Raw genomic sequence first — 24348 nt, forward strand, 5'->3', positions numbered from 1 at the left:
CACACACACACACACACACACACACACACAAAACAAAACAAGAGTAGCCAAAACAATCCTGTACAATAAAAGATCCTCTGGAGGCATCTCCATCCCAGATCTCAAGCTGTACTACAGACTAACAGCAACAACAACAACAACAAAACAGCATGGTACTGGCATAGAAACAGACCGGTGGATCAATGGAATCAAATCGGAGACCCAGAAATAAACCTACGCACCTATGGAAATTTAAGTTTTGACAAAGAAGCCAAAACCATACAATGGAAAAAAGACAGCCGTACATGTAGATATCCAGTTAGACTAGCACCAACTGGGTATAAGAGGGGATGATGAGGGGATCAGGCCTCGGAATTGGGAGTAGGGAAAGCAGGGGTGGGGTTGGGAGGCTGGCTGAGTGAGAAAATGGAAATCAGAGGTTTGTGATATCACTGGGACATCTCTGGGACTTGCCAGAGACCAGTCTAGGAGACGCCCCGGGAAGTCAATGGATGCTACCCTAGCTGAGACTCCTAGTAGCAGAGCATATGGATCCTGAAGTGGGCACCTCCTTTAGCCAGGCAAGACTTCTAGGAGGCATAAGGACAACAACCACCAAAAAAAAAAAAAAAAAACCATTGACTCAAAATTTGTCCTGCCTACAAAGATGGAACACAGATTGAGGAAATGGCTAACCAAAGACTGGCTCTACCTGAAACCCATTCCATGGAAGAGAACCAATCCCTGACACTATTAATGTTACTCTGCTATGCGTGTGGAGAGGAGCCTAGCATAACTGTCTTCTGAGAGGCTTCCCTGAGAAGTTTATGGGACAGATGTGGAGACACATGGTCAAACATTAGACAGAGCTCAGAAGTCACATGGAAGAGTTGGGGGACGACTGAGGGAGCTTGAGAGATCAAGGACTCCACAGACCTACAGAGTCAACTGACCTGGGCCAATGGGGGCTCACAGAGACTGAACCACCAACCAAAGAGCACATATGGACTGGTCCCAGGCCCCTGCACATATGTAGCAGATGCACAGTTTGATCCTCATGTGGGTTCCCCAGCAACTGGAGCAAGGACCCTCTCTGACTCTGAAGCCTGCCTTTGGATCCTGTTTCCCTAATAGGCTGCCATGTCTGGCCTCAATGCCAAGACATAATGTGCTAGCAATGGTTGGTACTCAAGGTGGACCATCCACTTCTCTGAGGAGAAGGAAAGAAGAGAATAGGAGGAGAGGTGTGAGGTTGAGACCAGGAGGAGAAGATGGGGGTTGTGGTCAGGAGGTAAAGTGAATAATTTAAAAAAAAGAAACTGAGAAGATCATGCCATGTGTGAGCATGGGGAGATGAGAAGTGCTGTGTGTGAGCCTGAGGAGATGAGATGAAGTTTAATAAGGGCTACCAAAACACAGTAAGCCTGGTAGAATTGTTTCCGGCTTTTCTTAAGTATAAGAAAATATCTGTTCATTAAAATAATTTATGATACATTTCAAAATTATTCTGAGTGTGAAACTTCCAATATAAAATGATTAATGTTTAAAGAGATTGAAATGGTTCTTACCCTGATTTGGCTAGTATTATTGTATATATGCATTAAATTACTATAATGTATCTCATACAGATGAATAAATATTATGTTTTAATTAAAAAAAGAAGATGAGCTGGTCAGGTGTCATGGCACATACCTTTAACCCCAGCACTCAAGAGGCAGAAGTAGGTGGATCTCTGTGAGTCTGAGGACAGTGTGGTCTACATAGAGACTTCTAGGACAACTGGGGCTATACAGAGTGCCTAATTCAAACAAACAGACAAACTAAAAAGAAGTTAAAAGATACAGCAATATAGTGGAAATCTGACTTAGAGGTACTAATATTACATAAAAAATAAAATTAGAAATATAATGCATAAAGTTGAAAAAATTAAGAACACTGAGATAAATACTTAATACTTGAAAACAAGATTTTCTCTTTTTGGATTCTCTCTCTTTTTTTTAATAATATAAGTTTTTAATTCATTACAATTTACTCACTTGTATCTCAGCTGTAGCCCAACTCTTATCCCCTCCCAATCTCTCCCTTCCTCACTCTCTCCCTCATCTCCTCCCATGCCCCTTCCTCATGGCTCAACGTTTAAAGGCTAGGCTCACAACCAAAAATATAAGACTTTCTTTTTTTAATTAAATCTCTTTATTACAATTTTTATTATTATCATTTATTACAATTTATTCAATTTGTATCCTAGCTGTGGCCCCCTTCCTCATCTCCTCCCAATCCCACCCTTCCTCCCTCTTCTACCCCTATCCCTTCCCCTCAGTCCACTGATAGGGGATGTCCTGCTCCGCTTCTATTTGACCCTAGCCTATCAGGTCTTATCAGGACTGGCTGCATCATCTTCTTTTGTGGCCTGGCAAGGCTGTACCCCCAGGGGGAGGTAATCAGAGAGCCTGCCACTGAATTCATGCCAGACACAGCCCCTGCTCCCCTTACTAAGGAAACCACTTGTAGACTGAGTCTATGGGCTACATCTGAGCCTGGGTGTTATGTCCTCCCCATGCATTGTCCTTGGCTGGGGTATCATTCTCTTCAGGGCCCTCAGGGCCCTCAGAGCTCGTTTTTTTTTTTTTTTTTTTGTTTTTTTTTTTGTTTTTGTTTTTGTTTTTGTTTTGTTGCTCTCTATATGGAGTTCCTGTCTTCTCCAGGTCTTTCTATCTCCCTCTTCTTTCATAAAATTCCCTGCACTCTGCCCAAAGTTTGGCTATGAGTCTTAGCCTCTGCTTTGATACCTTGATCAATAGAGTCTTTCAGAGGCCATCTTAAAAATGGAAATTCCATCTAAGATTTATATCTGCTGAAGAAACATAGTCAGCTGAAACTAAGGAAATTAATTAAAGGAGTTGGAGAAAACTGTCCTGGGGTGTGGTGGGCGAAATTATCCAGGATGACCAATTCAAGCAAAGCAATGAGGTGAGAAGTTACTCTATGTACATCCTGGCTGAAGTCTGTTCCTGGTGTGAAGCAAAACCTCCACAGACATGCAGCCCATGTCAATACATTGTAACAGCAGGGATCAAAACCAAACTGACATCAGACTTATCAAATACATTACAGGCTAGAAGATAATTGCAGTGGGCTTCTTTCATACATGTCCCTTAGGGTTAGAATACTTTCCTTTTTAGGAGGAGTTGCTTTTTATCTTGATGGGAAGTAGAAAACAAGTGAGATTAGATACAGTACATTATGGGTCCCCTAGCAGGCTACACAGTCAGATTCATCTGTCCCAGTGGGGATGTTGCTTTTATTCTTGGCAGCATCATGAGATGCAAAATTCAGTGATATCAGAAACCAATGTCCCAGTGACCCTTCACCATCAGTCTGAGTGTTGGCTGGCTGACTTTGTCTTTCTTGCTTTCTATTTGTTATCAAATCTCCTTTTGATTTTTAAAAACAAAACAAAACAAAACATTTACTTGCAATGAATGTCTTTAACATTAGCCCATGGAGTTTTCTGGTGTCTAAAGCTAAGAATTGGTGCTGGCTCAATAATGAGAAAAATACATGTATTTTGGGAAAGAGAGGTGGAATCTAAGAATTCATAATCTAATTAATTTGTCTGTCCTATAAAAGTATACTCTGAAACGTTTCAGAGTTGAGGAAAAAATACCAACCCCATTGCCTCCTTTAAGTAATTTACTGAACATGAGAGTTGAGTGCCCAAATATTTTTTAAAAATAAAGATAAACCAAATTTAGGCATGTTGAGATATAACAGACTTTATATATATATAACAGTTGAGATATAACTGGCTTTCTCTCAGCAATGCTTACCAGGGTCAGTACCAATCCACCAGAGAAGCCTTGGGCTGTGCCAGAGTTGGGGTTACCTGCCGTGATGAAACAGCATCATGAGCAGGAGCAACATGGAGAGGATATGGTTTATTCAGCTTATACTCCCACCCCACTGTTTATCACTGAAGGAAGTCAGGACAGGAATCCAAAGAGAGCACAAATTAGTCTTCCAGTCTACTGGTTAAAAGTGTTATGCTGGTACGTCTGGATAATATGAAATGTAGTGACCTAGAATAGTAGTTGTCTTATGTTTCTGCAGCTGTGATAAAATTCCACAACTAAGGCAACTTAGAAAAGGAAGTGTTAAATCGGTCTATGGCTTCATAGGCTCAAATCTGTGGCAGATGAACAGGGGGCTAGAAATTGGGGACAACTGAGAGGTCACATTTTTTTTTTCAGGCAGTGTATTATGATCATATATACTTTCCTCTCTGCAGCTCCACCCTGCTCCTCCCCACCTCCCACTTCATGTTCTTTCTCTCTCTCAACCGCCTTCTCAAAACAAGAAAAAAGCAAAAATAAACACACTTGACAAACTAAGAAGCGCACACACACAACAACAACAACAACACAATGAGTCTATTTTGTGTTGACTGGCTATTTTCAAGGCGTGAGAGCTGCTCTGGGGTGTGCTTGATCTATCCAGTGGTGCTGCTTTGGGGAAAACTGGTTTTCCTTTTCTCGGAGGTATCAATTGCAAAAGGCTTCCTGGATAGATGTGGGACTTTTTGTGTCCACTTTTCCTTCTCTGTGCTGGGATTTTGCTTGTTTGAGACCTGTGCAGGTCTTGTGCATGCTGTCACAGTGGAAGCTCACATCTAGATCAGAAGCAGGAGGCAGAGAGAGAAGAGGGGAGGTGGGGAAAGCACTAGCGCTGGGGATGAAGGTAGGCTTTGGCAGCCTCAAACCTTCCAAACAGTTCTACCAACTGGGGACCAAGCATTCAAACATATGCTACCTTGGGAGGGGGGTGGCATTCTCATTCAAACCACCACACTAGCCATCTAAAGACATTTCCATAATTCTGCATACTTTCTTCTCTAATCTTCTTTTACAACACTGTGGGATTCATCTTTAAAAGGCTTTTACCTTAAATTTCTTGAGTTATGACCTCATTTAGTGTTCAGGTAAGATTACGTGTGCCTAGACAGCATATCTGAGAGTTTATCTTGTATCTACAAAACTTGAGAAATTGTTCTATGTATTTTAAAGTGTCTTTAATGGAGAATTGTTTATAAGGGTGCCATGAAACAATTCAATGAACAAATTTATAGTTGAAAATTTAAAGTTGCAGAATTTTGTGTGACTAAATTACTGACTGAACTGCCTTAAATCCTTTCTAAGTTGGAAGTGAAATCTAACAAAAGGAGCAAATGCAGCATTTCAGTAGATAACTAAATTAGCTTTCTTGTAATAAAAGCTTAACATTGGATTTATCTGCTAACTGCAGTCTACCGCCTCCATAGATCATGTTTCTGTTTCAACACATTCCAACTCCATGAAATCAAATGGCAATAGCTAGCATATGCTCCCCGTTCTGTTGCCTTTCATCTAAGGCATCTATGCTCTGCAAAGATGTTAGCGAACTTTAATTCTAGATGGAAGGAATTATCTCTCTCTAAAACTTAAAAGACAGAAATATTAAGATGTCTTTAAATAGAACTTACAAGGAAAAACTTAAAAAGTAGATTTATTTAGATTGTAAAGCAAAGAGGATTTGGATAGCTTAGTAGATATTCAAGTATATAAAAAATATTGTCTTAAAGAAGCTGTAAACAATGAGCATTTGAATTTTCAGCAAGGAGGGACCATGTGAAAATGAGCATTAACACAAACCCAATGAGAGAGCTAGCAGAAAGGATATCCAGATGTTGTGGAGGTTAGATGATGGAATGAATGTTCTAGCTAGGAGAGAGCTACTTCTTTCTCAGTATAGTGACTGGTCGGAAGAAATGGGGCAGATGAGGTATCAGAAAGCATGCCAACTCACTAAAGGACAGAACTGCTAATTAACAGCTGGAAAAGTGCCGGGGAAACTGTACCATCTAATCCTTGCAGACTCTTTATCACGCTCTGTGTCCATTCACAGCACTTCTGACACTGAATACCTGAGTTTTTCTGTTCCCAGCAACTGAATCTCCAGGTCTTTGGACATCAGCATCTGACACGGATTCAGGTTAGCATTGGATACAGGTCAAGGGCTCATTCCCAGAGAATGCGCTCACTTCAGATGCAAATCAACCGCCAAAGCCTCCTGTACTTCTGACCAACTGACTCAGTGTTGGAAGGTATTTCACAACCATTGATTTAGTAATACCAATAAAGATGAAAAACTCTGAATTTGCTATTTTATTAAGGAAAGATATTTGAGCGATTAGATTAAGAGCTTTGAGAGGCTCCTGAGCATGGCCTCTAGATTCCTGTGTGCCCACCTGTCAGCATGTAAACTGTTTCTCCAGTTCTGTGAGGTTCTCTACCAAATTAACTGAACTTGAGAAGGAGGCTTGCATTAACCTGGGATTTGTATCTTGTTTTTTGGAAATAATCTAAAATGGGCAGTGTTGAAGGAAAGGGCCTTTAAACTGAACAGAGTTGAATTGGCTCCATGTGTATGAGGGTAAAAGGGGGAGTGTTTCTTATACATGATGTCAGAGTGTTATGATGAATTGAGTGAGAATAGGGGGTGGAGGTTGTTTTCTTCCTCTTACAAATACAACCCAGGGATGGCCTAGCAGGAGAAATACCGAGAGCAAAGTTTGGAAGAGGAGGGTCGCCTGGAGTTTCCAGGATAGCAATGAACTCACTGCATGTGCACGGAAAGAAAAGCAGAATGTTTAGGGACGTACCTCGTATGAGTATAAAAGATATATATGTCACATGTACTAAAATTATTTAATCCCAGGGTTTCCCAGTGTTGACCAATGCCTTAACTGTCCAACTGAAAAATGGTAAGATGTTTGCTCTTTTTGTGGGGGAGGAAGGGTGATTGATATTTGGCTGACATAAATAAGAACTATGTTAGAGCTGATGCCACACAGTAAAGACTCCTTTACTGCATCTGAAGAAAGGATGAGGTGAAGGCACCTGCCTCCGGAGAGAGCAGAGCAGCCAGATTACCATGTTGGGCTCTTAATTCGTGCTGAGCCACGCGACCCTGTGTCAGCCTTATTTTGAAGCTGGTAAACTTTTATTCACATGAAGCAATGCAGAAGTGTATGAAATGCTTTGTTCTAAAACTCTGGTTAAAATGAGTTAGTGACCCACTTTGTTAGGTTACCTATTTGTATGTTTATTTATTCATAAATTTATTTACCAAGAGTTAACTATCTGTCAGTGTACCCCTGGTGTAAATGTATACAAGAAGAAAACATTTTATTCATCCAAAAGCCCGTAATGCAAGCTGGTCGCATAGTGAGTTGTAGATCACTTGGAGGTACGCACAATTAAACCAAAAGCAACAGCAAAAGCAGTGAGCACAATGTAATAGAGGAATTAAAACGAATACAATAGTGTGAACTACATCAAGGCATCTTAAAGCCTTATCTTGGAATGCTGGGAGATTAAGAAGGGCTTCCTCCAGATGATGCTCCTGGAATTTCCTGGGAAGGAAGTCACCTTTCACCAAGTGGTCAGAAAACCTTTCCAAGTGGAGAAAGGTGCCTCGTCACGGGAGGATGAACACAGAAATGTGAGCGTGCTGAGGGAGCGCCCAGTGCAATGCCGAAAGAGACCCTCATGGTGGCGGGGTTCCCCCTCCATCTTCTGTAGCCTTATTTATTTGCTCACTTAATTGATGTATTTATGCATTTTGGAGATAGGGCCTTGCTCCACAGAGCTGGCTGGCTTGAACTTACAGAGACCCACCTTGCCTGTCTTCCCCACATCTAGCAGTAACCCTTTTCTTGTAGAATGGGAGAAATCACTTAGGTTTGAGAGTTTATGGAATTGCCTCAGTAAAATGACAAGGCACCTCGAGGAAAAAAACCAGCTAAGTAATGTGGTCAAGATTAAGCTGGAGAAGGAAGGAAAAGTTTCCAGGCATGGTCTACTCTATCGGAATATAAAGGAAGGGTGAAAGTTGTGATTGCGATAAAGGGAATAAAGGAGGGATGAAGTGACAGCCTGAGAGGTTGTAACCTCGTTCTGGACTTCCGTGCCAGGTCCTCTTTAACTGCATGGGAACTGCTTCCCTGATAAGTTAAGGGAGGTAGCAAATAAATTTGGCCACCAACAAAATTGGCTGTTACATTCTAAGTCCTATGGAGCTGTATCCAATGCTATGATTCTTATGTGTTTTATGATTCCTTTTTATGTGCTGACTTTTGATTAGTTAAAGGTGTAACCAAGAGTAGGTTTAGAGATACCAGACACCTTTGAAAATCCTCAGTAGCCTAATATGACGCAAAACAATGGCGTGCATTTTTTTATTTGCTGCTATTTAAAAGCCAAATGAAAATACAAGTCTCAGCTTTGTACTTTCTGCCTTATTTGAAAATTCTGTGATTTAGAGAAAGACCATTAAAGAAAAGACCTTGTAGTCGTAGATAGCCACCACTTACTTGAAGACTTTACAAGTGAGAGTATGTTTTCTTAAAATTCAGTCATCCTTATTCATCATTTTTTTTATCTTGACATATTTTTAACGATCAGTCACAAACAATACCTAAATAAATGAGTGATTTATTTTGTTAGGAAAAAATAGTATTAAGTGGAAACATTAACATATAAATGATTGCTAAACATTAGTTAAAATTAATATCAAAGAAGTAAACAAAATTTGTTAACATTGGATAATATAAAATGTAGAGTTTTGTATCATTTGTAGATTTTTTTTTGCTATTAAGATTCTATGATTAACATGGAATATAGTCTTTATCATTGAATGTCCTTAAAACTACCACTCTTCTTTTAATAGATGATTTCACAAACATATTGCCATTTGAGTGTGGATTTTTTAATTTGGGGAGGGGAGCCAAATTCATCGTCAATTTGTCAAAGTGGATTTTGATTTTTGTCTAGCTCCTTGCCTGTGTGGTTTGTTGCCAGTCCGCCACCTACCGGTAAATCTATAGATTAGCCGTCTTGCCTCTGACTAGTAACTGGGAAAATTAGTCTTCCCCAGGAATGAACCCCCTAGTTGGTTACCCAAAATCAAGTGGTCAGCCCTAAAAACGTGTACATGCAAGCAACACTAGATGGATGCAGTAAATTGTATTTATTTTTTTATCTGTGTGTAACTGTAATGATAATAATCAGAGAAAGATGTGAGTTTGAGGAGGAGTTGGTGGGGGTGGGGTGGGTGGATTCGTGGCTACCATATTGGACAGCATGGATGATACTCTTTGTAGAGACAATAAAGTCAGACACAGCAAAGAGGTTTCAGGAAACGTAATTCATCTGTCACATTAAAAAGCCATGACTCAAATGTATTATTATCATTTAGGAAATAATTTCCATCTGGGAGAGGCTATAACCCAGGTCTTTATATTTCTATTGATGAAGCACATTTGGAAAGGCTACTTTGTGTTTTGTTTGTTTTTGTTTTTGAGACAAAGTCTTGCTATATTGCCCAAACTGGCTTCAAATCTACAATTCTCCTGTCTCCGTCTTCTGAGTACTGGCACTACAGGTATGCACTACTGTGCAAGCTTGGAAATGCTTATCTCTGAGATTTCAGTGTACCGGCTTCTTTGGGAAACTGATTTCCAGTTTTGTTGCCATGGCTTGTTTGGTTTGTATGGTTGATTGATTGCTTTCAGTTGTCATCCTCTGTTCTTTGGAAAGAATCCCTGGCCACTTATGGGACTTCTCTAGTAGGCAAGAGAGAACTTTGAAATATTGAAATACACTCCTCTGCCATTTCTCCTAGCTGCAGAATAAGGGGAAGTTCAGGGAGTAAGCCCTTTTCTCTTACAAGTTGTGCTTACTGAGATTATGTCATTTTCATTGTGCAAGCTTCATGCATACAAGTCAGCGCCAGCACTGGGAGGAATTATTTCTCTAATCAGAAATGGAAGTAATTCATTTGAGAACAATGTCAACATGTTCTGAAGAAAGTGAATGACCTAAATCAGTAGGTAAATAAATGTTTGTCAGGCTGGGCTACAGCTACTAATAACACTTTTCAGGAAACTCAATCAATGGCAGTCATTATGTAATGTTTTAAAGCTAGCTTTCTCCATGACAAATACAGTTGTTTAGAAGAAAGAACAAGTTCTGCAAAATTCATTCTACAGTTGTACAATACAGTAAAAATCAGATTCAGGAATTCAATGCTAAACATTTTCCAGTTTCCCATACAGCACTGTTCATGAGAATATCATATTACCCACAATAAAAACTAGATTCAGGAACACAACAAATCATTTATATTTTCTGAAACACAAGTCAGTTGAATGGTTTGCGTGAATGTAGATATTCAGCAAATCTCATGGTTCTCTCACCTGACTGTTCATGTTTCCTTAGCTTGCAGTGGTTTCTTTGAGTCACATTCCCAGGTTTAGATTTCATTATGTAAGTGTTTTCTTTTCCAGTTGTAATACATGCCAGCATGCTTACATTTAAAACCCAAACTTATACTATAATTCTGATAATTCTTTAACAAATATTTATGAAGCTGTTATTTTTAAATAATTAGTTCACCCCAACTGAGAAAATATGACATGCGACTTTTGTGAAGTTTTACACAAGGCTAAAGTGATTTTTAAAAAATGTTTAATATGATTCAGTTGTTGTTAGTCTTACAAATGCTTATGCTGGTGAGATTTATAAGTTAGAATAAATGATGAGCTATATTTATATGTATGATGTTAGTTTCAAAGTCTTGTTTGAAACAGTCCCCCACTTTTTGAGGCAGCAAGAATAGGGAGCCTCTTAGCTCTCCCCTGCCGCCCCACAACCCATAAAGATGCTTGCTGCTGAAGAATAACACAGGAGGCCTGCTTTTTTTCTGCACAGATTCAGTGGGTAGTTACAGCTGGAGCGCCACGTGCTGCCACGTGGAAGCCAGAGGACCACATAAAGCCTTCAGCTCTCCCCTGTGCTGTTCCTGTAAGGAACATTAGGTGGATTCGCACGTTTCTAAGATATTATGGAAGGGTGGGTATCTGTCATTAATTAGGCCATGCCACCAGAGACAATAGTAAACTAAAAGAAAAATACTTCCCAAGATGATTGATGAAGGAAATCTCTGAGGACCAGAATTACTTCACTGAATACGAAATTTACACAAGCAAAAGCACATGCTCATTGCATCAGCAATTTTTTAACATGTACCAGGTGACATAGGTATTAGCATATTTTTCCCTGTCAGGAAAGCAGAAAAATAATTTTTTTATTTCAAACAATAATAAATTTTAAGTAGAGTCAAAACTGAGTTTTATAAGAAGTAATAAACATTATTTATAAATAGTTGGATAATCTAAATAGAATATAAGGATAATGGCTACACTATACATGCACAGAGGTATTTAAAATTCTGTATTACTTATTTTGTTGTACTTTGCCAAATAACAAGATTAACATTTAAGGCCACAGTTCTCTAGCATCTACTAGGTGCCAGGAATTGCTTTGTTTTATATATACAAATGTAGCTGTCCCGACATAACTCTCTGCAGTAGGTAATATTATTATTTCTATTAAAGTGTAGAAACATGGAGTCAGCAAGACCTAAGTTTACTCCTAGCTTTGCCTTTCGAAGACTTTGGGAAAATTATTAAAATATTCTGAGCTTTGGTTTTTCATATGTGCAGTAAATCTAGATTTCAATATTTTGCACATAATACACACAGAATTAATCCAGCCCTTCTACTTCAGTAAATTGACTAGAAAGAAATTCAGCCGAAAACCAAAACAGTCTGTTCATATTTATGAGATCTTTGATAATACTGTTTGAAACATAATAGGCTCTCAATAAATGAATGCTGAGTGAAACCAAATGACAACATACAGAAATTTACCAAAGTGCCCTATGTATACCCATTGCGGTAAATATTGTAAATAGTTGCTAAGTTTAAAAGCATTAGCTTGTCTGATTAATTTGTCACTGTCTCTCCTTGAAGAGAAAGTCCTTAGGTGTGTTTTTTAAAATTTTCCAACCAGTGCCTCAAGAACAACAAACCATTTGCAGCCATTAGGACAGACACCTCCTAGTGCAAGGATGATCCTGGCAATTTCCAAGGGATGAAATTTGTTTTTAATTTGCTGATCCCACTAGGTGGAATGATGTTTTTTTTATGGGCATTTCTAAATGGTTTCAATAGGTCATAAAGGCAACCAAGACCTAAAACTGATTGAATGTATCAAATGTGTATATATTTAACTATTTTGAATCATTGGGTTTTGTTATAACTTAGAAATAAAATATCAGTGTTTCCTTCTCCCACCACATCATGCTTGCATTGCTTGGGCTTATACTGTGCTGCTGTGGATGATGACGGAACTGATGGGTGGCCTGGCAGTAGGAAAGTTGATGAGGGCAGTGAAATTATAATAAAAACCTCAAATAAAAACAAACTACTTGCTCTCAGGTCCTAAAACTGGACTTTGGCTTCTAAATTCAAGTTGAACATATTTCCCCCATTAAAATGGGGTTAATGTCACACATAAGGAGACATGGATTGGATTTGTTTGTAGGTAAATAGGTCATTGCACTGAAGAGGTTACATTATGATTCTTCTATGTCATACTCTTGCCCTGACTCTCCACTTTACTAACATAGGAATTCTTCCCCTGTGCATTGAAAAAATTAACAATTCAAGCCATAATAACAAGAGGCATTATGTCCTTATTAACCTAATTAGAGGCTGACTCATTTTGACCATCTTGATTCAACTGTTACTTGGTGGGTAGCCAGTTTTGGCCCCCTGTGTTTGCTCGTGCCTTTTCTGATTTTCTTATCATGAGTAGGGATAGTCTTCCTGGGGCAATGGTAAATTTCTCACCTCTGGCAGGATGATGTCATCCCATCTGTATGTTACACGCAGATTTATTTCATGACCCCGGGTAGCGCCCTACATCCAGGCTTTATTTGCTCAATAACCTCTTCACTCTCTGCATCCTGGTTTGAGCAACTGACATTTATTTTTACTTTGATATCCGAACCACAGAGCCTACCAGTGGGATTCTTGCTGGGATACAGGCCAGGCCGATTCTGGCAGACTCCATTGCAAGGCACCAAGCTTTGACAAGAATGTTGAGAGCAGCCTGAAGCTCTGCAGCAGGCCCATGTTAACATGAGCTAGCCATGAGAAACATTTTATTTTAAAAGGTGGAACTGTAGAAATGTGAGTATCCACTAAATTGCAAAAAGAAAAGGAAAGGAAAAGAATTGCTCCTCTTTCTCTTCTCGTCCCCTGAAGCTTGTCAGTGACAACCCTAATGCCATGTGCGGTCCCTCAGCCTTTCAGAACTGATGGAGTCCAGATGGAATCACAATGTGAACTTACTGGCTGTGGCCAGTCTGCCCTTGACCTCATGCATTTCTTTATCCCTATGGTCACTGTGAAGAATCTGTGGAATAATGAGGCTATCAACCAAGTCTGCAAGACCGGAAAAAGGCTTCAAACATTGACTTCAAAGACAAGATCCTAGTTCGAAAACTGCAATGTAAACAGGGAAAAGAAAAAAAAAAAAAAAGAAGGGTGATTGTAAGCTGCTAGCAATTAAGCACTAATTAGGTTCTTGGCTTGTGTAGCTGCTTCACTGCTGCCTCCCTCGAGTGGACAGGGCTTCCGGATACGGATTTCTCTCAGTGAACGGAAGCCACAGTTTGCCCACTAACATGCAGTAGAGTAATAACACCATAAGCATATCCAGAGCTAGGTTGTTAATTCAATTGCTTCATTCCATCTAGAGTAAAAAAAAAAAAAAAAACCAATGAGATAGAATGAGGAGAGAGAAAGCCACTCGTTCATAAATCTACCCATGTTAGCACAATTCCTGGTCTGTGTACTTCTGTACCTGAGCCACAGCAGAAGCAAATCCCCAGTGAATCAACTTCTTTCTCTTAGAGCTGATGGAATTGTCCTGCTTCAAGCGCTTCGAAAGAGGGTTTCTTTCCTTTTACTCAATCAACTGGAGGATTTCCCAGGCAAGGTGTTTACAATTTCTTTGGTAGCACCTTCTTTGGAGGTGCGTTCATACTGCCTAACATATAGACATAGAAAACAGGTGACAGCAGAGGGGCTGTGTCAACATCCTGGTTATGTTTTGACAGTAAATTGTATGCTTCACGTTTCATTTTCAAAAGTGTTTTTCTGTCCATACAAATGGAAAACATTAGCTACTTTGAGTCATTGCCATTTGTTGTTATATTGAGGTCTTGTGGGTTTGCATGCATGAGTCACATGACCACTACAGCCAGATCGTAAGAGGGGCTGGCAGTTATTATGATCGAAGAACGGTTTTTATTCCATCAACTGTGTTAAGTATATTTTCAATCTAACCCATTGCAGACTATACAATGTTAAATTCCATGGAAGATCATGGGAGATGCATTGAATGAAAGACATGCTCCTTGACTTCAACAGAGATATAATTCATAGATCGAAAGAGAAAGAGAGGTGCAAACCAAGTTAACAGCAGAATCAGAGCACATTGTGTCTCAAAAGCTGCTTTCACTCTTTGAGAAGAGCTGAAGGCTCCAGTTGAGGAATTTGCTTGCAAACAAGTTTAATGGGAAGTTTTTGAACAGCAGACAAAACCTAGAGCCTAGAGGGGGGAAGGTAGCACCACAGTTCCTCATAACCAGTGGAGACAGAAGTGGCGTCAGGATCAGTTCATTTGTTTTTCAAGGGAAGTTGGCTTCTCTGGTCTTTATTTCTTTAGGTCCCATCCTTTTGCTGACAGTGCCAGAGCTGTTATTGGAGTGTGGTGGAGTTCTCCTCAAGAACATAATGTGTAGATAGTGGAAGCATAAGCAACTTCTCATCGCCTCATGCCAAAATAAGTGCGCATCTCACCATCGGAATTTCCTCTCATTTACAGAAAAACCCAAAGTCACTGTGATGCCCAAGAATCAGTCTTTCACAGGAGGATCTGAGGTCTCCATCATGTGTTCAGCAACAGGTTATCCCAAGCCGAAGATTGTCTGGACTGTTAATGAGGTGTTTATCATGGGTTCACACAGGTACTGGGTTTGTATCATCTCCCTTGTTTTTACTGAATGAGAAAGGTTGGTGGAATTTGGGAGCAAGTGAATCAGACCCAACCCTTAGTATTAAAACTTGAAACTCCATGGCTTTACACTTTCAAAACAGGCTAGAAAATGTCAAAAAAAAAGCAAATAGTGACTCCACAATGTTTGAGGTTACTAATCCTTAGTTTCAGTAGTGAAGATCAAGTATCCTTCCATCCTTTGAACTGTGAACTTAACAGCCTGACTTGCTACAATTTAACTTGCACTGAAATGGGATAATGAACTTTATCTGTGGGAAATATTATATAGTTATCACCCATCTGTGTGAGGCATTGTCATGAATTTAGTGGGGGAAAAAAAAAGAGAGAAAAAACTGGGAGGAGGGAGAGCACAAAAGAAATTCCATTATGGGTTGCAGATATTCATGATAACTACTTTCACTGTCACTATAGTACACTATGGAGTCTTTTTTGCTACTATATACTTCCTAAAGAGTCCTTAGGCTTGGGAAGGAACAGATATTGGGATCAGAAGCATCAAGACTTTTGGTCATCAGACTTCCATTTCCCTGGTTGGTATGAGAGGGAAGCTTAGATTTGCTCCAGAAAGCTGAGCCAGATTCTATTCTTAGAGTCCTCAGAGTCTCTGTCAGTGGCATAAAGTTTTACTTCTCTCAGGTTTTTATGTTGATGGGTCCTTTGCTGAGCAGTTCACCATAGGAGCCAAGACTACCTGCATGCAGAGTTCAGTACTTCCATTTAGTAACTCTGATTTTGAGCATGTGGTGTGGCCTCTTCACACATCTATAAAAGATGTTATTATCTGGGTCATTTACTTATTGGGAAGACTGAAAATTTTAATAAACAGGGGACCTCTGTAGCAATCTCTGGCATAAAGCCATTTCTGGATACATGATATCGGTGATAATTCAGCTGAGGAGAGTCTTGATTGTTTTGATCAGGCTGGTCTATGGGTGTGCCTCCAAAAAGTTTTTCATCACTGGGTTAATTGAAGTGGGAAGACCCATTGTGAATGCAGGCAGTGCCATTTCATGAGCTGGGTTTAGAACTGTCTAAACCCAGTGACTAAACAAGCTAAGCAAGAGGCATCCATGCATTCATTCTCTCTCTGCTTCTGACTGTGGATGTGATGGGGAAAGCTACTTCAAGTTCCTACCTTTTCTCCCCCATGATGATAAAGCATAACCTGGAATTGTAAGCAAAATACACCCTTTTTCCTTATATTTCTTTTGGTTAGGGTATTTTATCATACAACTGGGCACAAAAACAGAAAAATATCAATTATTTTTGTTATTGTTACTATTTTATTAGTATTATTACATCTTCCCTTGTTCTCTTGTAGCATGATGCTCTTAATGATGTCTGAAGTAAACACAAAACTGTAATTCTAAAACATTTGAAGAGGGCACTACAGTGTCTTGATACTATAATACTATATTACTATTGCAGCATTTTAAATTTTACTCTCTTTTTAAATCCAAAGATACAGGATGACCCCAGAAGGTACTTTATTCATCAAGAATGCTGTTCCCAAAGATGCAGGGACCTATGGTTGCCTGGCCAGCAATGAGGCCGGAACAGATCAACAAACTTCTACTCTCAGATACATCGGCAAGTATAACCTGTTTACAGGGCAGTGGAAAAGGGGTGAATATTCTTGTATGGAATGGAAAGATCCTTTCTGATCACTAATGTTAGAGACGAATTGTACCCTGTATTGTAATTTATAATTAATTTTACATATTGATTAAAGCAAATGTTATTCACGAATGAGGAAACATATTTGTCAACAGAAATCAAGGAAATTTCCTTATGAAAGATTTCTAGCCTCTTCATAGAATTATACCCTACCATGGTTCATTTTCAGTAATATTTCAACTTCAAGATAAAAATTTCGATGCCTTTTCTCACCTCATCTTCCATTTTACATTCATCTACTTATAATCAAAATTGTGTATCATAGTGTTTTCATGTTTCATTTATCATTTTCTATTTCAAACTTAAAGCAAATTTATTAAGATGTATACAATGTTGTTATTGGAAAGGATATCTGCATTTCATTTGAACTTCCCAATATTGGCTGAAAATATAATGATGTGCCCAGTGTCAGGTGGCAAATTGTGGCTAATTTATTTGGAAAAATATACCTTTTACCCTATTCAACTTACCAAATGTGGTAATGCATTAAAACTGTCAGCGATGAGGAGAGAAGTGTAGAAAAGCCATAATAAGAATAGACAATTATTGGCATGTAAGGAGATGGAGGAATGAAGGTGATCATGTCGTTGGAGCCTGGAAAAAGCGATCACGAGACAAGTGCATGGAGAGGAAATCTTTAAGGGAAAGTCAACTCAAATTCAGAGATAACTGGCTTAAAAAATGTTCAAGGAAAACAGGTGAAGGGGTAATGAAGGATGAAGATGTGGACTCAGTGATGAAAACGGGATTCTGCATGGCAGAGGTATATTTTGTGTTAGTCACAGAGAAACCAAAATATTCAGCATATTTCTTTGCTGTATAATACCCTGAGCATGCCAGATGTTCTGTCAGAGACTGTTAAAACAAAGAAAATAAAAATCTATGCCACAATAGTCCTTATTTTTCATAGGCTCATATGGAAGTGGATACATAAGGCCGTAAAACAAAGTTCAGACAAGTACTGGGGGTGGGGAGGGGCGAGTGTCCACAGAGGTAAGATGAATTCTGACTGAAGAATGTCAAAGACTTCCCAAAGGAGATAGTATTTAAGTTAAGTCTGAAAGAATGAGTGGAATTTGAAGAGCCACCATGACAAAGGAGAGTTCGGGGAAGATTGCCAAAAGCAAAAAACGAGAGAATGAATGAAGGAGGGCTGTATTTGGGGCTCCCAAGTGGATCTCTCCAGCCAGTGATAAGCCAGCAAGTATACTGCAGGTGAAGTTAAAAAGGGAAATGGTTTATGGGCTTTGAAAGCTGAACTCTTCAAAGGCAGCAGGGACCTTTGGAGGGCATTAGCAGGGGCGTGACATTAGGAGTTGAAGTTAGGAAGGTCTTGAATCATTTAGGTAAGGGGTAAAGCAAAAAGCACTAAGAAAAACATGAACCATACACAAAAGGAAATAAATGTATTACAGGAATGGGCACACATAGTGTGGCACTGGAAAGCAGAGGAAAAAAGTGTGTAAGATAATTAATTACAGATTACACCGTAGAGAATGTGATTTTAATTCATCTGTAACTGTATTAGCCTTGAGTCTTAATTTAGCTGTCCATTATAACACGATTCCTCTTTCAAGTCCATTTTATTTTGATCACCCCTCTGTTCTGTTCTTTTAGTGCTGTGGCTAGAGGATGGATTTATTTCTCTGAGTCCATTCTCCTAATAGACCTCGTTTTCATCAAGAGCTTGTAATTGCTGTCCTATGGTTTGTGCCTTCATTTTCTAGTAATTATTCATACTTTTGTCATTATTTTTGCCTAATATCTTTGTTTTGGCCTCAACATTCATCTTTTCATCATATACATTTGTACACATACACAGTATGAGAGTGTCTTTCTGCTTGTAAACATAATTGGGGACATGATATGGGTGTAATGTTCATTGATTCATTCAGCAAGCATAATCTAAGTCTATGTGACTTTTTTGTTTGTGTTTGGTTTTCAGAAGCCCCAAAGTTGGTGGTAATTCAGAGTGAGATCTTGGTGGCCCTTGGGGATACAACAGTTATGGAATGTAAAACTTCTGGGGTTCCCCCACCTCAAGTAAAGTGGTTCAAAGGTACATTTCTTAAGTATGTTCATGTTTGGCTCAATTCGTTTGTTTTTCTTTTTCTTTAAAAAATTATTTGTTAAAAATTTGTTTTGGTGTGTGACTTAGCAGGCCTATAAAATGTGTTTATGATCTCACTGGAGACAATAGTTCAAAATTCTGAACTTGGAATCTCAGGATTTGACATCTGGTATGGATTACAGGACTGTGAAATCAAAGCGGGAGAAGTCTGCCTTGCTAACCCAGCTGAACATTCTCTTTGTTAGTTTAGGACTGTTTCCTGTAGAAAACTGTCCAAGAGTATTCAGTTGACGTTTAAAATAGCTTCCCTGGTTTTAGTTCACTTTTCTTAGAGATGAGTGTGCGTGCTATTAAGATGCTAGGTCCTCAAGGATGCCTTCTGTAAACTGATCAACTGCAGATACACATAAAGGTTCACAGGAAATTGACAGGCAAGGGTATGTCTTGGTCAGTTTCAAGATTTTTCTCTCCCATCAGTTATAGAACTTATATCTACATTTTAATGTGTAGACAATACCCCTGATTCTATACTAAAGGCAAAGCAATGACTAAGACTATTGAGTCTTAGTGAAGCTGGGTCCATGCACGGATGAAGATGATCCACATGTGTGTACAGCCTCCTGCTTTTACTTCCCTCTCAGCTCTTGATGATAAAAATAAAGAAAATTCTGTAAACATTCTAAACAGGAGGTTGCTAGGATTATTGAGATGCTGTTTGCAAAATACTTTTTAATCTTCAGACGAAAACGCTAAATAGCACAAAGCACTGTTGTTATGATTCTGTTTGTTAAATCGTAGATGTTCCCATAGCAACTGGTTGATGTCATAATCACAAAATTATGAATTCACCTCGGGTTCAAACTTAGGGAACATGAGGTGAAAAGAGAAAGGCTTTATGTAAAAAAAAAAAAAAAACCCAAATATTTTGAAATAATATAAATCAAAAGTAATGAAAGAAACTAGGAAATAATGCCATGTCTATGTTTTTTTATGCTCAAAAGTTTTTAGTTTGTATGCAGTCCCGGATAATAATTTTTAAAATTCTGGTTTTGTTCCTTACTGAGGTTTATTTTAGTGACTATAAATTAATTTTACTTATTGGAAATACTTAAATCTTTGGATTTCCAGTTAATAAATACACGACTTCAAATTCAGACAGTGGTTAAATAGATACAGAAAGTCAGTTTTTATGTGACTTGGTAATTAATGATGGCAGTATCACTTCAGAAAGTTATGGGTGGCTCTTTGTGTGAATTACATGGAAAGTCTTGTTCACAAATTAGGCTACTTATCTGAAAAGCTGAGGCCTCACGCCAATCCCTGTCCCACAAATGGCTGAGGAGGAGGTAGGGAACAATGCAGTCACCACGTGGAACATTTTCAAATTCACTTGTTTCTTCTCTCTACCACAAATAGTGCACTCAGTGAGTTCAGTTAATAATATCCCAGTGGTTTCCAATCCGTGTGGGCATAGATGCCTGCACCTCATACTATTAGACATGATCGAATGCTTATTAACAATACACACCCCTGAACTCGATATCAGCCCAGTTCACCCTGCCAGTCACAGGCAGGAGGTTAATGTGCAAGCAGACAGAGTCACCAGGAGAAAACTAAACGACAACACCTTTTTCATGTGTACAGGCTCTAGCATGAGTGAGTTGGAGGCAGGTGGACACCAATTCACCTGTGTCCTGGGGAGAAGGCTATAGGGGGTGGGGTCACTAAATCTGACCTCATAGAAACCACAGGAGTAGAGCAGAGTTTCTGCTTTAACCTCAGAATATCTTTTCCTTGGGCAGTTCTGTTTGAATAAAGTAGCATTAACATATGTATATCATTAGGGCCACTGGAGAGAAGTCCCAGGTGGCAAAGTGACCTCCAAGAGTATAAGCTTGTTGTTGCTAGAAATAAACAGTGTAAGGTGGCTTTGAGGAAAAATCTGAGACAACGTTAAAATCTTTTTTTGTGTGTGTGTAATTTTTTTTAATTTTTTATTAATTATACTTTATTCATTTTGTATCCACCCATAAGCCCCTCCCTCCTCCCCTCCCTATCCCGCCCTCCCTCCCCTTTCTGCATGCATGCCATTCCCCAAGTCCACTGATAGGGGAGGTTCTCCTCTCCTTTCTGATCTTAGTCTATCAGTTCTCATCAAAATTGGCTCTACCGTGGCCTGGTAAGGCTGCTCCCCCCTCAGGGGGAGGTGATCAAAGAGCAGGCCAATCAGATTATGTCAGAGGCAGTCCCTCTTCCCATTACTATGTAACCCACTTGGACACTGAACTGCCATGGGCTACATCTGTGCAGGAGTTCTAGGTTATCTCCACAAATAGTCCTTGGTTGGAGTAGTTCAACCAAGGAACTGGGAACTGGGAAGTTACCTGTGTTCAAATTATCTTGTTCTGTTACTCTGCTTGTGGAGTTCCCGTCCCCTCCAGCTTTTACTATTTCCCACTTCTTACATAAAATTCCATTTACAATGCCCATCAGTTGGCCATCAGGCTCAGCATCTGCTTTGACAGTCTATACTGCAGAGGCTTTCAGAGGCCCTCTGTGGCAGGTTTCAAGGTTGTTTCCTGTTTTCTTCTGGCTTTCAGAGGCCCTCTGTAGCAGGTTAAAATCTTTTGAAAAGATTATTTGTGGTACAATATAACATTGGATTTATTCATTGAGATTGATGGTTCTTAAATGTAGTTTGAAATCTCTGGGGGTTCCTTACTGTTCTTTGAAGGGCTCCCCATGCTCCAAGTTATTGTCATAATGACACTGAGATGTTATTTGGCTTTTGACTTTCATTGTCTTCTGAGTGAGTAGTGGAGTTTCGGGAGGCTGCGTGATGTATGGCATCCAATAAAGAAAAGGCAGGAGCAAGTCTGAGCACTCAGCTGTCTCCTATTAGACACTATGGAAATTCACAAAAATGTAAAACAATGCTGCTCTTCTTACTAAATTTTTCTGGTTTGGAAAAATATTATTTTTATTAAGTATGCTTATTATGAAAAAAAATATATCATGAGTTTTAAATAAAACTAGTTATGTTTATGTTTTTAAACTTCCCAATTTGATTTCTGATATAGCAAATACAAATAAGTATAATTTATACAAATAAAAATTTCTAGGTTGCTCAGTTGTTATTTTGTTTTGTTTTGTTTTTTGAGACAGGGTTTCTCTGTGTAGTCTTGGCTGTCCTGAAATTCTGTCTGTAGACCAGGCTGGCTGTGGACTCACAGAGATCTGCCTGCCTCTATCCACCAAGTGCTGGGATTAAAGTATCCTCAGTCATTTTTAAGAGGCCCATGAGAGCCCTTGAGACAAACGTTTATAATAGCAAGTTAATTACCATCAACTATTTGAAAAGCTCTAGTGTTAAATATCAAATCCAGAGTCCAGAACTGAATTTAAATGGTGGGAATATGCGTATTCAGTGGTAATGATTATTAAATCCTAAAACAGACCTAGAAAGTTTATTTTACCAAGTATAATGTTCTAGGATAACATTATTTGTTTTTAATATTGAAGCTAAATAATCCCCTACCAACTCTATGTGAGAAGTTCTGTACTTCTCTGTCTTCTCAATAATTTGATGAATAGTCTTCATTAGAAATCAAGAAAAGGAAAACTATCAGAATGTGATCAAAATACAAACTTGATTGAACTTGGGCTTTCCAATTCCTACTTTGTTTCGTGACTACCATTCCTTCAACCTTTTTATTTGGAACAAAAATCTACCAGCAAAAGGTCTTTATTTTATCTTCTGACACAGATGGTGTCTTCTGACATACACGGAAGAGCTAAAAGTGAGAAGAAAATCACAAAATTCTAAATACCTCTCACATTCCAAACATTCTAGGCTTGAAGAGCAGCAAGGTCACCTGCGTCCTCCTGTGGTAGGAGCAAAGTCACTTCAACATCATCTGCTTTTGTTTACGACAGTCCCCAAGGGGCACCTAGACAAAGCTTTTGCTGTCTCTCAAATTTGTGAGCGGAGTATGTAGTAGCAAGTGTGAGGCTGCCTACGGGTTTGAAATATTGTGGAAAAAACTGTTTTGGGGGCATTGGCAGTTGCTTTAGTTATTGGAATTTTATTGTTTTCTTTTTAAATTTAGAGAACCTTTGACATCATTTCTTCAGAAAGTTATATAAACAAAAGAGAATTGTCTACATGTTGCTAAATCTCATTGGTTGATGCTGTTTGCAACATTCTCTTAGAGAGCTACTAGCTCTCAGGGTTTTTTGTTGTTTGTTTGTTTATTTCTTTTTTGCCTATTTGAATTGGAGTTGCATATGTGATCCTTAGTTCCAGGCTATAAGAAGACTGATGTGTGACATTTTAGAAAGTACCTTTCAGATTTTGGGAATGTCATTAAACCCCTAGAGCAAGGGTTGTCAAGTTTCCTGGGGGATTTTAAGATCCTCACATACTTTGTATCATCCTTCATACAACAAATGGAAAAAAATGCACTAAATGGTATTATGTGTCCTGTGCTATGTGCTTTTTAAATCTACTGGTCATTGTAGTCAATTTCATTCTTTGATTTGGAGATGTTTTGGGAGGAGTGCATGGCAGGTGCAAGCATAATCTTCCCCATGACTTTTTGAGGTGTTGTCTCCTTCAGTAGTAAGTGGTTCTTTGAGGATCAGAACCTCTGTTGGGACTCACAGCGTATGGACGCACTCCAGGTGGAACTAGTCTTTCTCTGTTCACCCTGCCCTGGCATTGAGATCCCTGTCTGCTTCCTACAAGCACTGTATCACTCCAAATTCAAAGTTTTAGTGAATGAGATTTCAGCTGAGGTAACCCAACAGATTTATATAAACTAACTAATTTCTATTTTCCCAGCAAGCTTTCCCATACCCTTTCCAACCAGCTCTCTTCTCCAGCCATTCATAAATTAAGACGAATTGTAGCTGACACCATTCAACAAAGAGCCTGGTCACTCACTAAGCTAATACCTGTGATAGCTCAAGCTCAGCCAGGGTCACTGAAATGCCCCAAGCCACAAAGATAGTACAAGCCTCTCTTTACCCCTCATCTTCCTAGCTCTCCTTTTACTGACCAAAGCCACTGTTCTGGTTTCCAGCCTGCCCCAACTTTCCACATAGCTTCCAAGAGCTCTCACTATTATTTGGATACAGATAAATGGAAGAAGCAGCTATATATATAATTCATTGCAGGACCAGGTTTTAGGTCATTGAAAGTAAAGTATCTATGTTGTGCAAGACACAGCTGGAATTTGAAACACTGAAATCGTTCTTATTCTGACGTTTCAAAATCACGTCAGTGGCAGAGTAAACCATATAAATTTTTTTGTGTTTAATGTTCTTCCCCTTGTTTTGACTTAGGAGATCTTGAGTTGAGGCCATCAACATTCCTCAGTATTGACCCTCTCATGGGAATTTTGAAGATTCAAGAAACACAAGATCTGGATGCTGGTGATTATACCTGTGTAGCCATCAATGATGCTGGAAGAGCAACAGGCAGACTAACTCTGGATGTAGGCTGTAAGCTTTCATGTCCATTCGTCACATGATTTTTTTTCTGGCACTGTGTTGTTATTTTTGTGTGTGTGTGTGTGTGTGTGTGTGTGT

The 24348-nt window shown here is 39.1% G+C and overlaps 1 protein-coding gene across 1 annotated transcript in view; it reads left to right on the forward strand.

Moving 5' to 3' along the window:
* Positions 1–24348, forward strand: part of Hmcn1 (hemicentin 1) — a 354052-nt gene that overhangs the window by 202639 nt on the left and 127065 nt on the right. The window contains exons 12-15 of the mRNA XM_055624399.1: positions 14817–14958; positions 16471–16598; positions 18631–18744; positions 24103–24261. Of these exons, the coding sequence (XP_055480374.1) occupies positions 14817–14958; positions 16471–16598; positions 18631–18744; positions 24103–24261 (543 nt within the window). The remainder of the gene's footprint in view (positions 1–14816; positions 14959–16470; positions 16599–18630; positions 18745–24102; positions 24262–24348) is intronic.

Source organism: Psammomys obesus, unplaced genomic scaffold (genome assembly GCF_907164565.1).
Source record: "Psammomys obesus unplaced genomic scaffold, mPsaObe1.curated_primary_1811, whole genome shotgun sequence".
In the NCBI taxonomy this organism is placed as follows: Eukaryota; Metazoa; Chordata; class Mammalia; order Rodentia; family Muridae; genus Psammomys; species Psammomys obesus.